At 49.0% G+C, this 15,999-nt stretch overlaps 1 protein-coding gene across 3 annotated transcripts in view; it reads right to left on the reverse strand.

The window, feature by feature from the left end:
* TASOR2 (transcription activation suppressor family member 2) overlaps nt 1-8,440 on the reverse strand; it is a 44,671-nt gene extending 36,231 nt beyond the window's left edge. For 2 of the 3 annotated variants that reach the window (XM_075754922.1, XM_075755008.1), the window contains exon 1: nt 8,127-8,440. In XM_075754922.1, the coding sequence (XP_075611037.1) occupies nt 8,127-8,169 (43 nt within the window). In that variant the 5' untranslated portion in view covers nt 8,170-8,440. The remainder of the gene's footprint in view (nt 1-8,126) is intronic. The other variant, XM_075755091.1, reaches the window with a different exon arrangement.
* Nucleotides 8,441-15,999: the final 7,559 nt, after the last annotated feature.

Below are 15,999 nucleotides of genomic sequence, written 5' to 3' on the forward strand. Positions count from 1 at the left end.
ACGTCTCGACATGCCCCGTTCTGTCCTCTGCAAAGCGTTGGCTAAAGCCAGCCTGCGTGGACATGCCCCACCGGCAGACACACGCAGCCCATACGCCTCCCGGGAGCTGCACGCCTTTGCGCCTCCCTTTCTGAATTAGGGCTCCTGCAGGTGCTGGATGCCTGTCAGCTGAGGCCAAGAGACATAGACTTCCCAAAAACGGGATCCTCCTTTGGCTCATCCATCTTCACGTGACCTCTGGATGGTCTCACTACACAGAGACTTCCAAAACTAGCCCGGGAGGAAAAACCATGGCTTTTGAACCCCTTGTACAGAGAAAAAGGTTTGCTTTTCTTCCTGGTCTTTTTTTTTTTTAATTATTATTTTTACCTTAAAATTTTAGTAGCAGTTGCTGCAGCCATTTGAATGCTGTCAAATCTCCAGAAGTCCACAACCCAGCGTGGTCAACGCATGCTGAACACAACTGCACTGCTCGTCTACGAGGCTTTCGACCTGTCCTCGGCTGCTCCTGTACGGTCCCTTCCCACAGCCCATCTTGCCTCTCTCTTCAACAAAGATTTCCTCTGTTTTCCTGGCGTGGTCCCATCGTTAGTATGAGCTGTAACAGCATGCGTCACCGGCAGCGTCAGTTCTGGCACCACCACGTGCCGCTCTGTACCGTCGACAGTTCATGTACTGCTGGCTGAGACTCCTTAAGATCGTCCTCCCAACTTCTTCAGCTCCACTAGAGTCCACTTTCTCTCTACTTTTTGTAATCTCCCATCCTGATTTTGCTGTTCTCACTTTTTATTTTTACTTTCTAATTATTTCTAGCATGCAGTAATTATTATAGACAATTATATGAACTGTCCCTTTTAACTCTTGCCTTTTAAAACCCACGGTACTACATGCTTGACCAACTATTTACCTGTAAACTATTTAGCTGCAAGCTACAGCCTGCTGACAGAGCAGCCACAAGGGTGACTTGGTAAACATACTGACAAAGAAGGACATCTCTTGAGCCAGGAGTTCTGAGACATCCCTGATAAGCTCAGCCAAAACCTCCTTGATAAGGAGCAGTTGGCAGGACAAAGAAACTGAGATAACAAACTTACCTTCCACAAAAAAAAAAAAAAAAAAGAAAAGAAAAGAAAAGAAGCCAGCAACAACTATTCTGGGAACTGATGTCCTACACCCATTTATGGCTCTACACCAAGAAGGTATAAAAAATAACTCGTTACCTACCCAAAATGAGCTTCTCCACAAGAACTTCCGTGGATGAGATCTCCCGGACCCTCACTGACCAAACTCGGTGACATGTATCATCTTTGAAATGAGACTTTTCCATCACCAATTAACCCTGCTCCTGGGAGCGATTTGGTGAGTGTCGCACCAGTGACACCTCACATAATGTATTTATAGTTGTGTGCATCGGTTGTTGAGGGATATTGGTTGTTTAACATAAATAAGTAGGTTTTAATTAGAATAAATTACTTAGGAATATAAGAGAGTGATTGGTGCTGTTTGCTTAGCTTTACTTAGCATGAGTCCCTAGATTTGCTGAAGCCTTAGGCTGTCATAGAAGTATTTTTCTCAGTAATTTTCCTAGTAGTTTTCCTAACAGCTAGTACAGTGCTGTGTTTAGTCTTTTAGCATGGGGAAGTATTTTCATATCACACTCATGCCTCCGTAGTGTTTTTCCAAGTCTGGGGCTCCTCAGTTCTCCATGTTCCACCAGCAAGGGCAGGTGCACGAGGAGCATAAAAACCAGAAGATAAGGAGGCTCCAACCTTCAGGGAAAACTGCAGAAACTGCGAGTCAACAAGAGCCTGCCTGGACACAGAAGAAGAATCCAATTAGACTTCAGAAGACCCCAGACCAAAAATCACCATTGGACTAAAGGACGTGTGGACAGCGCGTGAGGGGTGGGTGTGTGGGACCCAAGGGTGTAATTGCCCCGGGATTTCTTTGTTCTGGGTCCCTCTCTTTGGGGGCGCCCAGCCCAGGCTGATCCTGCTGCTGCACCTTTCAACTAAATTAATTATTTTATAAAATCCAACACCTGAGACTCTGCTGCGGGAAACCTAGGGTTGAGCCTGAAGAAGGAGGAAGTGTGCCCAAGAATAAGTGTGCGTGTGTGCGCGTGCAACACCGTGAATGGTGTGTGATTGCACGGGCAGCAGCTACTCCTTTAACATCGGTAAAGATTCATTAAGTACATACTTGCTTCGCTAGCTGGAATTCTGTAATAACTTGCAATGTACATATATTTGCTTTACTCTTGTTCTATTTATACACTTGCTTTCCTAGTGGTAATTATGTAGTGACTTGTAGCATATATTTAGGCATGCATATATTTGTTTTTACAGTAGTTTTCTAGTAATTTGTAATAAAGAAATTCTCAGAAACACAGACTTTCATGTCCTTGTGTATTGCAGAATCCTGAGCACCCTACGGTCACTATCTTCACCCACCTGCAGGTCAGGTCACCCTCACAAGTCATGACCATGACTGCTGCCTGCACAGCCCAACTGTTACGAGCCTTGGCTCGTTACTGCTGAAGCACAGAAGTCACCTTCCTCTTTCAGTTTAAGCCAAAAGCTGAGTCAAATTAAGACAAACTAAGCCAAAAATCACCATCTCCCACAAATGTCTAGGAGCAGGAAGGCGTCGTGCCTGCAAAGTAACGAGATGTCGACTATGGCAGATGTTTCGGACTGTTGTAAAGTATTTTCAGTTAATGACGTGATGTCAACCAAGCTTACATTTACTCTCCAGGAGTAATCGGGCACGGAGATGTAGCACAGACCGTTCACGTGGCTAGCTGATATTAGGTGTATTTGCAAACTGATCACCCGAGGCAGACCCTGCAGACCACTCTGCACAGCGTGGCAGAGTTATCCCCACCACGGAGCAGGTGTCCTATGCTCGGTCCAGGGCGCCAAAGCAGAAAAAGATTTGCCTTGGCACATTTAAGCCTTTCAGGGGCTCTCTCCTGTTTTAGTGTGGGTTCTTCAAAGCCTTTCGATCTCCAAAAACGCTCTCCTACACCACACAAATGCCTTGTTCCTGCTGCTCCTGCCATTATCAGCAACTTTTACAGCTTTGCTGCTTCCCAGCATCTTTCTCTTTCGTTTTTTTGCCTTCTTCCTTCTCTTTTTTTCCACTCCGAAACACAGACAACCGTTCTAACCTTCTATTTGTTGGGCTACCAATAAGCAGAGCTGGCTGAATCTGTCATGCGGTAAGGGATCTGATCTAAACCATGCATCAACAGAGTCAAAACACAGCTGGGATATTACACGTACCAGGGGCAGATGTTGGGCATGGGATGGGTTACCAGGGCAGGTTTGTGCTCATGGTCCAGCCAAAACAGGACCTCTGACTTAACCTGGGCTGAAGGCACCCATTTGCAGAGAGGAGTGAATCTGTCGGCAAATGAAAGGGGAACAGGCCTTCCACCAGGAATGGAAAAGGTGGCACAGGTTGTATCACGGGCTGTCTGGCAGAGCCAGGAAGGGTTCTAATAACAAGAAGCATTTTCTGAAGGTCTCACCATGCTGCAGATGGGTTAAAAAATCAACTGGACAGATTTGGGGGGTGGGGGGGGAAATTCTATTATATGCAAAGGAAGTCCCGGAGCCACAAACCTGTACAGGAGGCGTGAGTTTTCAGAGAAAGAGCGCTATACCTTTGTCCTGTTCATGTACTTTTCCCTGTTCACGTACTTTTCCCTAAGCGGTCACTCCCGGAGTCAGGATACAGGCCAAGATGGATCTTTGGTCTCAGTTGGGACAGCCCATGAAATCAGCACAAGGTTTTACCCCTACTCCGATGTGCGTGGAGCCAGGCTGACACCAGATGATGGATATGCAGTGCCACGTTAGGGTGACCGTGGTAGGAAGCATCTCTTACTCTATGTGGTGCTTTCATGGACAAAACGAGCAACTTATCGAGTCAATTATCCTGCAACTACTACAGGCAAGTAAATCATCCTAACAGATTATTACAAACCACCTCCCTGCAGCGGATGTTTCCTCGCCGTCTCAGAGAGCGATTGCCTTGCATGAAGGTTTAAGAGCTCTCATAACTGTGGAGCTATTTTCCCCCAGAAGAACCAAGAATTCAAATTGCTAGGCAGGAAAGGAATTTTTTGGATGGCACAGCTCTCTAATTTTCGTAATTAGCTGAAAAAAGTAAGCAGGATGCAGCTCCACTCTACTAAATTAACATACTTGGCCTTAAACTTGGGAGTTGTATCCCTGTTTCAGGTGAGATGGTATCTTTTGCAATCTCCTGTTTTGACATATTTTAAACACCACAGTGTTTTAAAGATTTCCATAGTGAGGCACAGTGATTGCTGGTAAGCTGGAAACCCAAGGTGCTGGATTGTATTTTAAATTACCTTTGGGATAAGGGAGCCCAGGAATGCAGATATCTAGGCTGCAGGAGCTTTTGTAATGATTTTCATCTCACTATCAGAGACTGATAGTATTTACTTAGATCACTTTTAGGAGTCAGGCGATGCGGAGAACCCCTGACACCCTCTCCGGAAAGCTATCACTGTACCCAGAGGACAGGCACCCTTTACACAGCTCCACTTGAACTCTGCCAACACAGATTTAATCTCGCAGTGATATGTGAATGCATCGACTTGGTTGGGGAGAAAACATTACTAGTTTCCTTACAGGTAGGGAAGGTTATGTTCCTCCACTATGTAAAAAAACCCATGTGTCATAAGAAATTTCAGCAAACGTGGTTGATTCAAAAGGCAGCCCCAACAAGACCGTACCTAATTACACAGAGAGCAAGGGGTAGAAAAGCGTAGTCTGGGTGAGAAAAGCTGGGAAGATCCAACTGCAGCCCACAACTCCCTGATGAGGAGTCAGAAAGATGATGGAGCCTCTCTTCTGGCACCAGCACATGGAAAAAATAAGGGGAAACAGCTCAAGTTGCACCTTGGGAGGTTCTGACTAGATGGGAGGATGAAATTTTTCCCTGGGGGGTGATGCAGCCGTAGGACAGGTCGCAGAGACGTGGGGGTCCCCATCCTTGGCTGGCAAAGCCGCAGCTGCCCCACTCTGATGTTGGTGAAAATCTACTCAGAGCAGGAGTCCTACACCAGAGAAACCTTCCAGGTAACATTTTGTTGATTTTATAACCCCCCTCCTGTTACTTTCAGCGGCTCATGTAACCGAGGATGTGGTTATCACAGGTTTTCCCTTGTTAATTCACTGCACAGGCAGTTGTTGCTGCCTTTCATCTCAGCAGATGCTCCTCAAAGCCCCGTCCTGTTGCAGCTCCCCTCTTCTATCATCTTATACAGGGTTGCCAACTGTTGTGGATTCACTCAGCTGCAGGTGTCTGCATTGACTCTTCCCAAATCTAGCACCGGCACAGGTATTTTAGCACTTAAATAACAACTAAAGATATCCTTTTCTTTGCAAAACCAGCTAGCCAAGTGATTCTCCATGCTAGTGCAGTAGCTGTGACAGCATAAGACAGTCAGACTTGATGTTCTTTGACCTCGTGGAAGAGCTGTAGACTCGTGCTCAGCAAACTAAAAACCCCGCTGATGACAGGCTTGCCTTTGCTATGTTATGTTTTGCGGATGCCTTGCATGCAGCCCACAAACGCTTCGTTGAAACCCACGCGTTAAACCCAGCCAACCACACGGCACCCACAGAGCAACATCCAGCCCTCCCAAGAAACGTCAGCCTGCCGCTACGTGAGCCGGAGTTCGTCTGCTGCCTCCTGGGACCCCGAAAAAGTGACATTGGGGATGTCCTGGATCTAAAGTCCATGTGCCGTCAAGGTGATGCACGCCCTGCAGCAACGTCCAGGGTCTCCCGACACACAGGCAGCCTTGTGAGAGCAACAGCAACGGTTCATGTGTTAAAAACAGCCTCCCCAAGGCAGAGCTCCACCATTTGGGAAAACAAAAAAACCAAACAACTTGTTTGCAGCTGGAAAAAGCTGGCATACAGTTCTCTTGCCTGAAATACTACAGATGCACTCCTCCAGACCACCGATTACTTACTCCTTTTGCCTTTGAGCAAGCCTGAAATCCCCCCAAAAAGGGATATATCCTTCCCTAGGTGCAGTTTGTTGCATCACTTTTGCTCTCACTACAGATGCTCTCCTTTCAATGTTGACTTTCTTTCCCCCGGTCTCTTGTTCTGCTCAATATGGCAACAGAGCTCTAACCACAGGCTCTCTATGGACCCTTTGACTGCAGAAATTACCAAGACGCACTTATAGTTTCAAATAAAAACAGAACCGAAGCCAAGTACTAAAATCCCCATGCACGCTAACTCCAAACAATCAGTCGGAACTAGTGGGTAGTTATCTCACCATCACCCCTCCAAAAAAAAGCCAAACTGTGCAAAAATAGCATTTACCAAAAATAATAAACATTTCACTTCCTTGTCTCAAAGCGATTCTAACCAAGAATAATCAGTTGGTCACTTTGGCAGGTGCCAGAGTGACCAACATATATATTTAATGTAATAAAACCAGCCCAATTCCACCAAAGCTGTAATCCCACACGCATTTCGGTGAGTGGCTACAGTGACCTATGCAAGCCCTTGCCCTGATGCTCCTTCTCTTCCCCTCCTGGCACAGCTGGGGCTGCATAATGAAGAAAATCAGCAAACTGCAGCAGAAAATAAAGTAAAAGAGGCTATTTTTAATCCAGATAGGTTCAGCAATCTGGATTGCTGCATGGCTCCACAAAGAGTTGTGCCAACACAGCTCGAACTCGGTTGGATGCGGATGTTGGGGTATATCGGGGGTGAGTATCTGGGAACGGGGAACATTTAAGCTAGCTCTCTAACCGCCAAAAATGCCAGGTTTAAGAGGAACACTAAAAATAGACCAAACTAGTATGTAAAACCGGTTTCAGAGCTCAGTAATACAGTCTCCGGTCTTAGGCAAGAACTTCCACTTCTTACCAGAGCAGATACGGAATTCTCTGACACAACGATTTTCCGATTGGAAAACAGTAATTTCTGTGAAACGAGACATTTTCTTGACAACACACTATATCTAACAAATTCGTTCAAGTGTAGACTGGTAATTTCCAGACTCAACCATAGGACAGCTAGCGCCAGTAGAGCCCCATCTTTGTCTCCCTCTTCGTTACCAGTCTCTTATAAACCCTGTAATGAGATCTATCAAGCAGCACTAAGAAACAACCACTTTGACCAAATGCTTGGTTAATATTTTGACTTGAATCCCGCAGAGCAGAGCTTCACTCAGCATCTCCTGCATCCACAATGAGCACTAAACCACTGGGCTACTGATTATTCTGGGCCAGGCAGGCTTTCTTGCACATTTAAAAAAAAACACAAAAACAACCAAACTTTGTTCCCATGGAGTAAGGAACATGTTTTACAACTATTTTTGTGCCACCCACCCTCCCACTTGCTTCATCTATCTCAGATTATCCCCCCTTAAGGACTGCAGACCTACAGCTCGGCAAGCCCTGCTCCTATCCAAGCCTCTGTGGGATAAATTGTTTGAAGACAATCTGGGAACAGAATTGTGCAGGACTAGAGCAGAAATATATATATTTTTTCCCCCTCTTCTAGGGCCAATTTCCAGGCAGGCAGAACAGCACAGTTGATCCAAGGCGGAGAGCAAAGAGACCTTCCAGCCTTCAGCTCCCCATGCCAGGAAGGGAGCAGTACACAGCCGATCTATTTGTATTTCCATATCTCGCTCCTGAAGGGCACCTGCACTGACCAGCACGGCTCCCCAAGGGCAGACCGAAGGTACGTGCAGTCACAAAACCAAAAACGACCGCGGCTCTCCCAGCTGCATGGGCCTTGGGGTCAGCTAATGGCACAAGCGGGAGCTTGGAAAAGCCAACGTGTCCCCAGAGAGCCAGTCGAAATTAAATAAAAAAAGCTTCATTCTGGGTGTCAAAGGCCTCCAGGAGCCCAGGGGTTCAGGGCAGGTGCCTCCAGCCTCCAGTCCGGGGGCTGCTCCCCCTCAGCCGGCGAGGAGCAGGCACCCCCCTCAAGCTCGTCCCCACCGAGCCAGGCAGCCCCCGGCTCTGGAGAAGCAGAGAAGGGTGGGATGGAGCCAGCCGGCCGCCCTCTCCGTGGCTCGGTCCCCGCCCGCACCTCCTCGGCCCCGCTCACCCGTGCCCGGCCCGCCGGTCTCCTCGTCCCGCCGCTCGCCCATGGCCAAGGCTCGCTCCGCGCCGTTCCCCGCCGCGCCGGCCCTCACGCCGCCCGCATGCCGCCCCACCCGGCCCTCGGCGCGGCTCCGCTCCCGGCGGGGGCCCCGGGAGGGCGCGGCGCTACCGGGCCGGGCGGGCCGGCGGGCTCAGGCGATGCGGGGCGGCATGCGGGGCGGGCGTGCTGCGGGCCGCCGCCATCCGCCGGCCCCAGGAAGTGAAAGGGCGCCGCGGAGGAACGGCGCGGGCGGGCGGAGGAGGGAGGCAGGGCCGGGGGCGGGCAGCGGTAGCGGGGAAAAAAACAGAAAGTGAAAACTGAACCGGAAAGACAGCGCGGCTGCGTCCGTAGCTTTCCTCTTCCCGCGGGTCACTGCCGCGCCGGCACCGGCCTTCAGCGGCCCTTCCCGCCGTCCCCTCAGCGCCCTCTCCCTCATCGTTCATCCCCTGTGCCGGGCACCTTCCCTCGCTTCACTCTTTCCCCCAGCGCCTTGGTTTGGACCTTTCCTCAGTCCCTCGGCGCCTGTCTTCAGCTCTTCCCTCTGCCCCTTCCCTCGTCCCCTCAGTCCTCACCTCCTGCCCTGGGCCCCGGACCTCACCTCAGTCCTTCCCCCGGCCCCTCAGTGCCTTTCCCCAGCGCCTGATTTTGGACCTTCCCTCAGTCCCTCAACCCCTTTCCTCATCCCCTCACATCATGCCCTGGGCCCCTTCCTTCCCCCTCGGTGCCTTCCCTCAGCCCCTTGTTTTGGACCTTCCCTCAGGGCCTTCCCCCATCTTTCTTTAGCCCTTCTGGCCGCTTCCCGCATCTCCTCATCCCCTTTCTGTGGCCCTTAACTCAGTGCCTCTCTTCATTCCTCAGCCCCATTCCTGTCCGCTTGCCCCTCCTGGGGTGGCTTCAGGCCCCACTTCATGGCAGCAGCCCCTGTGCAGTGGGGATACTCGGTCACCCCTTTTAAAGAGGGTTTTCCTCAGGGTGTTAAAAAGTGCCCTGTCCCACCCAGATACTCTGGGGTTTGTTCCTCTGTTTGGAAGTCTGTGTCTTGGGGGTGAATTTGCTTCAGGAGTGAGGGGGATAACTGAATGTTTAAGCAGAAAAAGTAGATAAATGATCCGGTTTCCCTCCACCACCTGGGATCTGCCTAGATTACCCTGGCAGGGAGATGGTTTGTCACTTGAGTAGCTGCGTGTAAACCACTAGCCCAGGTTGCCCAAAGCCCCATCCAACCTGGCCTTGAACACTGCCAGGGAGCCAGGGGCAGCCACAGCTTCTCTGGGCAACCTCTGCCAGGGCCTCAGCACCCTCACAGGGAAGAAGTTCTTCCTCAGATCTCATCTCCATCTACCCTGCTGCAGCTTCAGGCCATTCCCCTTGGCCTGTCACTCCATGCATTTCCTCTCCAGCTTTCCTGTAGCCCCTTCAGGGACTGGAAGGTGCTCTAAGGTCTCCTTGGAGCCTTCTCTTCTCCAGGCTGAACAACCCCAACTCTCTCAGCCTGTCTCCATAGCAGAGCTGCTCCAGCCTTTGGAGCATCTTCATGGCCTCCTCTGGACTCGCTCCAACAGCTCCATGTCCTTCTTGTCCTGGAGACCCCAGAGCTGGACACCGTACTGCAGGGGGGTCTCACCAGAGCAGAGGGGCAGACTCTCCTCCCCTGACTGGCTGGTCACATTGCTGCTGACGCAGCCCAGGACACAATTGGCTTTCTGGGCTGCAAGCACGCATTGCCGGCTCATTTTGATCTCATCCACCAACACCCCCAAGTTCTTCTCCTCAGGGCTGCTTTCAATCCATTCTCCACCCAGCCTGTAGTTGTGCTTGGGATTGCCCCGACCCATGTGCAGGACCTTGCACTTGGCCTTGTTGAACTTCATGTGGTTCGCACAGGCCCACCTCTCAAGCCTGTCCAGGTCCCTCTGGATGGCAGTTCCTCTGGGGCATTTCACTGGTGTTTCCTTCTTGGTTCCTAATGCATCAGAAACCCCTGGCTCTTGTCTGTTGCTCAAAGGTCCATCCCCCTTCACCGCTAAGTCTAGTCGAAAGCTCTCTGTATAAGTCTGGCCAGTTTGTTGGCAAGACCCTCTTGCCCCATTTGGTCAGGTAAATCCCACCAGCTCCTAACAGACCTGGCTTCTCAAAGGTGGATCCATGATCATACAATCCAAAACCTTGCTGTTCAATTTGTCTCCTCCTTCAAAACCCCTTCCTCTGACTGGGAGGACAGAGGAGAATACCACTTGTGCTCCACATCCTTTTAACGTTGCTCCAGGGGACATCATAGAGTCTCTTTTGATGGTTCGCAGTATCACTGGACGTAGGAGTAAATGATAATTTTTAGGGTTCACCAGGCTCTTGGGGACATCGCAAATGCGAGCCTGTGGTAGACAGCAAATAGTCAATGTTGCAATAGACGTTGGAGCAGGGAACAGGGTGATCTGGGCTTGCCTGGGTTCTTACGCAAGGGGCTGCGTGAACACAGTGTACTGAATGATGGGTCAACGGCTGTGTTGCATGAACGTGCGTTCAGCTGTGCCAGGCGATGAGTCCGGTGGGTGCTTGGAGAGGAACCCACCTGGTATTTCAGGCACTTTTGGCAATAAGATCCACGGTGCTGTGTCCGCACAGCGATGCGCATCATGGATGCGCTGTGCAGTCACTCAGCTGAGCTAATAAATTTATGGAGAGGTTGCTTCCCGATGCTTGCTGGTGTTTGCGCAGCCCGTTTGGGTGTCTGTGCTCAGCTCCCCAGCGCCCAGGCTCTGGTTTAGCTCTACTGACCCGGTCAGGTGTATTTTCGCATGCTGGGGTAGTCATAGCCTTGTAGTCATAGCCTTAGCAGGAAAGATTGGCAAACAAAGGAAAAAAGGAGAAAGAACGACGAGATGACAGTGTGACAGCTCACTTGTAAGTCACTTATTACTCAGAGCAATGCTGCAGGTCAGTAACACGCCGTTACAGATATTTCACCCATCCTAAGAATTTGCTACCGCAGCAGCAGAGAGTGCAAAAAGCTACTACCCAGTGAAAAAATGAAGACACGGGGAAGAGTAAGTGGTTTTTCTGGTGTCCTACAGTCAGTGAGGGCAGCATCGATAGCGGTCTTGTGCTTTGACTGCGTAGCAGTGTATCTCCGATTTGCCAGATCCACTGATTTTTCTAGCTCCTGCTGACATATCAAGGACTGGAATATCTTGCTGGTGTTGCTGGTCCTAAACACAGCTAGCCTAGGAGTAAGAAAAAAGGCTTTCTGTGTTGCCATGCCTTAGTCCTCAGGTCAGCGTCCCCTGTTGCACTGTGAGGGTGTAAGATGAACAACCCTGTGTAACCGTGTGCCTCGTCCTAGGAGGCAGGAGAAGGGCTCTGAGCTTCTGCGGCATCTGTAAGGAAGAGCAGATCCCCAGTCAGAGCACCCAGGTTTCTACCTCAAGCGTGACCATTCAGCCACTGCCGCAATGAAACATGAGTATTTTAGTACTGGGAATTATTTCTGATGAGGAAACGTAGGATTTCTGGTGAGAGCTCCTTCCTCAATGATCTATTCCTGTTTCATCTATTAGAAAAACAAGGAATTTGAGGGAATTTTGTCATTGTTTCGCTGGGGAGAGTAACTAGAGCCTCTGGAGGTGAGACCATTTCTAACGGGAGTTTCTATGTTGCTGTTTGGTGCCTGATGCCACTTGGGGTGGTGACACGTACGGTCTGTGCAAGAGGAGAGCCTATGATCTAACTGTGGTGGGGACCTAGTTCCTGGCAATACTCTATTTTGGCTTCTGTGAAAGAATGACTCATAAAGTTCTGGCATACTTTCAAGTCTAAAAGAAAGAAGTAGTCATTCGCAGATCTATTTCCTCTTTTATTCAGAAGAAAAATGAATGACGCCTACCGATGCTGTCAGTCACTCTGTGAAAGAAAATAGTTGCCATGAAGTGAGTCAACTGGGAGGTGGAAGCAGCAGTTCCTGCAAACGACAGTGTCCTTCTGCTGAAAGACAACACACAACGATAAAGCAAATAATTAGGTTTGAAATCATTATTGACTGTGTGGGGCAGCATCGGGAGTCCCAGCTGCTGCGTGAAGTGTACGAACACAGCCTGCAAATGCCAGATGGCTTAGGACCTGCGGGCTCCCTCCCCTTTTCCTGCCACGTGTGAATCATGGGACAGCAGATGACATAGAAATATGTGGAAACACTGAGTTTCTCTTTGGTTTTCTCCAATTTCTTTATAATATGTGGCATGAGAGATTGGTTTGGTTTTTGCTTGGTTTCCTAAGGAAACGGGGTTTGTAATCGTACTATTTCTGTCTGTCTGTCTCTTTCATTAACTTTTGAAGCCATTAGGCAGTTTCGGCCCAATTTGACAGCAAAGTGGTGGTGTCACAGACTGGTTTCTTCAATTTTCTAGAAAATCAATGGTCAGCTGGAAAACCCTCTTCTTCTCCTGCTCATGAGAACATCCAAAGGGTGAACCGTCCCTTTAGCTGCTGTGGAGGGAGTCCAGGTAGGAGGAGATCCCCAGTGGCTCAAGGTAATTCTGAATAAATGTTTGCATTGACGTAGACCCCGAAGCCAAATCATGAACCCCATGGCTGACTGATGCCCAGCGTGATTGGTCTTTCATTGGCATGGCTGTCGGGACAGATTAAAGCAGGTCTAAAAGGTAAAATGCAAGCACATGGAATTATCATTGGTGCCTTTTGGGAGGGTGCTGAAAACCCCGGTGTTCCTCTGCTGCAGAGAGTTTGGACAGACATGCCCGGAAAGGAGAGGGGCAACTGCAGAAACCAAGAGGAACTGCAGGCAAGTGGCTACAAGAGGGATAAGAGGCAAGATGGATTTCTGCCACAGCGGGATCCTAGCATCCCTTCCCAGGCAGTGCTTTCAAGAATGAAACAGAGCAGGACTGTTCCTGACCGATCTTTTTGTGCAAGTCTGTGCCAAGAAATTGCCTGGCTTTGAACAGAAGTGAGCCTGAACCAGAAGCCTCCCTAGATGCAGCATCACCAGACCAATCTGGAGGGTCAGGTGGGCCCCAGCATCTGTTGTTTGAGGAACTTTCTGATGTGTGGTGGTAAAATATCAAGTCCAGAGCCATTTAGCTTGGGAAGCGTTGGCTCAGGATGTTACTGAAAGAGACAGGGGAAGGAGAACTCATGGGCTTGTTTGACCTCTTTGTTAAACTGTCATGTTTGGTCATTCCTGATGGTATGCCCAGAAAAACTGCAGAGCTCTTTGTAAAGGCATCATGTTCAGAGCATGAAAAGTTTATGCAAAGACTTCTAGCTTGGAAATGGCTGTTGCTCACCACCACAAAGGTTGAGCCCTTCTGGTTTAATCCAGGTTGACAGAAAGAGGTTTGCTCCCACTCATTTCTGCTCTACTCATTTTTATGTAAAGGAGTGTCAAACCAAACCGCAAGGAAGAGTGTGAAATGCGAAGTCAGGAACTTCATAACCCAAAGGTCTACTTTATTCTGCAACACTGACAAAGGTGTATGTCATCCCCCATAAAGCTGTCTGGCCACATCTTTCACTCAACTCGAGCAAAACTTCCAAAACGTAGAGATCTTGCAGCAAGACAACCAAATTTTGCCCGAGACCTTTAATTTTGTCACATTTTTCAACAATAGAGGAAAATCTTCAAAAATACCACAGCCAATACCTTCTCCAACTCTATACAGATGCAGGAATCCTCCAGCATGACAATATGTGTGTGTGGTTTCTCTGAGAACGAGTGTAAATTTCTGACGTGCTTTCCAAGTCGGTGGGTGACAGATGGAGATTAAATGCAGAGAATTATTCCTCCCCAAGAAATAGCTGATTGAGTCTTCTCCCTCAAAATCTTTCTTACCTTCCCAGCATGTGCTTTTCTAGATAGGCCAGCACATTTTCCCAGCCTACCGATCTGTCAAGAATCTTTTGTCTCTTCGAGGAAATCCCAAATAACTCTCCACTTCATGACGTGCCCATTAGTGAAAATATTGGAAAATGTGTTATATTTTCATTGCTGTTGAACTCTGGTATTTGCTCATGCAGTCTATACCTCGCACAGTAAAGCAGTTAAGATTTTCGGTTTCTTGTTTGATTTATTCCTGTGTTTGGGGTTTTTTTGGCTATTTTGTCATCTTGCAACTTCCTAAACGACCAACTGTTTGTTCTAATTGTGATGACAAACATTTAAATAGTTCTGGTGGCATCAGGGAATCAGAACCAAAGTTGCTAAAACAACCAACCAACCCCTTACAAAAGCCTCTAACAAAACAGCTTGTTTTATGGTGTTTTCACAACAGTGTAAAACCACACACCGCACAGGCAGCTACAAGGTCCACTCAGGAAATGAGGCAAAGATGACAAGAATGTGACAAAGTGCAGATGAGCATTTTCAGTGGTGAGCAATTGATTATTTTTTTTTTCCAAATCTCTTTGCCATTTCCCCCCCCTATTTGTTTAAATCATTCCTGAGATAGTGCTGCTCACCCTAAATTTTTGCAATGTAAACCTGACAATCTCTGAAGACAGTCTAAACATTAATTATTACTCCTTACCAGGCACAAGACTGGAGCCAGGAGATACGAGCTCCTTCTATAACCAAAATGTTACTGTTTGATCATGGTGAAACGAGACCACGTGTTCGAGATAGCGGAGATCTCCTAAACAGAGTAGTATCTTTTTCTTCTCTTGCAGTAAACAACCCTGGAGTAATTAAACAGAGGGAGCATTTGCAATTGAGCCGATACTGGCTTGTGTGAGGCTGGAGTTGGTCGTACCACTCTTATTTCAGACTATCTGCAGATGCAGGCAAGTGATCCTGTTAAGCTAAGTGATATTTACAGTGGATTATTTTCTCAGAGATGGAAATTTAGATGGTAGCCATGATCCTCCTCCTTTCCCTTCTTTCCCACTTTGACTGTGCTATTTCTACCCTCTGATCTATCTCCTTCCATGTGATCCTGCATTCTCCCTACAGAAGAGCCACGTGAGGCTGAAGAGGTGCTGGCTGTGATCAGAGAACAAATTTTCTCCTGCCATGAGCCACATCAGCTTGTGCAGTGATGCTTAAACATATTTTTTTGTTCCGGTGCTGGCACGCCAGCTCTTTGCCTCTTTAGATAGGGCATGGAAACCCTGAAAAATTTAAAAACAATTACACAGCTCTCTCATCCTGCCTTTGAGGCTGCCATGAATGGCTACAACAAATGGATATAACACGTAGCATCGCATGTTTTGAGAGGTCACATCCTGGGTGTGTTGGGTTTGCATGGCAAGGTTTTGGTAGCGGGGGGGGAAGCTACAGGGGTGGCTTCTGTGAGAAGATGCTAGAAGCTTCCCCTGTGTCTGACAGAGCCAATGCCAGCCGGCTCCAAGACGGACCCGCCGCTGGCCAAGGCCAAGCCCATCAGCGCCTCTGTGATAACATATTTAAGAAAGAGAAAAACAGTTGGAGCTTTGGCAGCCGGAGAGAGGAGTGAGAAGATGTAAGAAACTCTGCAGACACCAAGGTCAGTGCAGAAGGAGGGGCAGGAGGTGCTCCAGGCGCCGGAGCAAGATTCCCCTGCAGCCCGTGGTGAAGACCATGGTGAGGCAGGCTGTCCCCCTGCAGCCCATGGAGGGAGGATGAGGGGGTGTAGAGATTCCACCTGCAGCCCGTGGAGGACCCCACGCCGGAGCAGGTGGAGACACCTGAAGGAGGCTGTGACCCCGTGGGAAGCCCACGCTGGAGCAAGCTCCTGGCAGGACCTGTGGCCCCGTGGAGAGAGGAGCCCACGCCAGAGCAGGTTTGCTGGCAGGACTTGTGACCCCGTGGGGGACCCACGCTGGAGCAGTTTGCTCCTGAAGGTCTGCA

This window comes from Balearica regulorum, chromosome 1 (assembly GCF_011004875.1).
Source record: "Balearica regulorum gibbericeps isolate bBalReg1 chromosome 1, bBalReg1.pri, whole genome shotgun sequence".
Lineage (NCBI taxonomy): Eukaryota > Metazoa > Chordata > Aves > Gruiformes > Gruidae > Balearica > Balearica regulorum.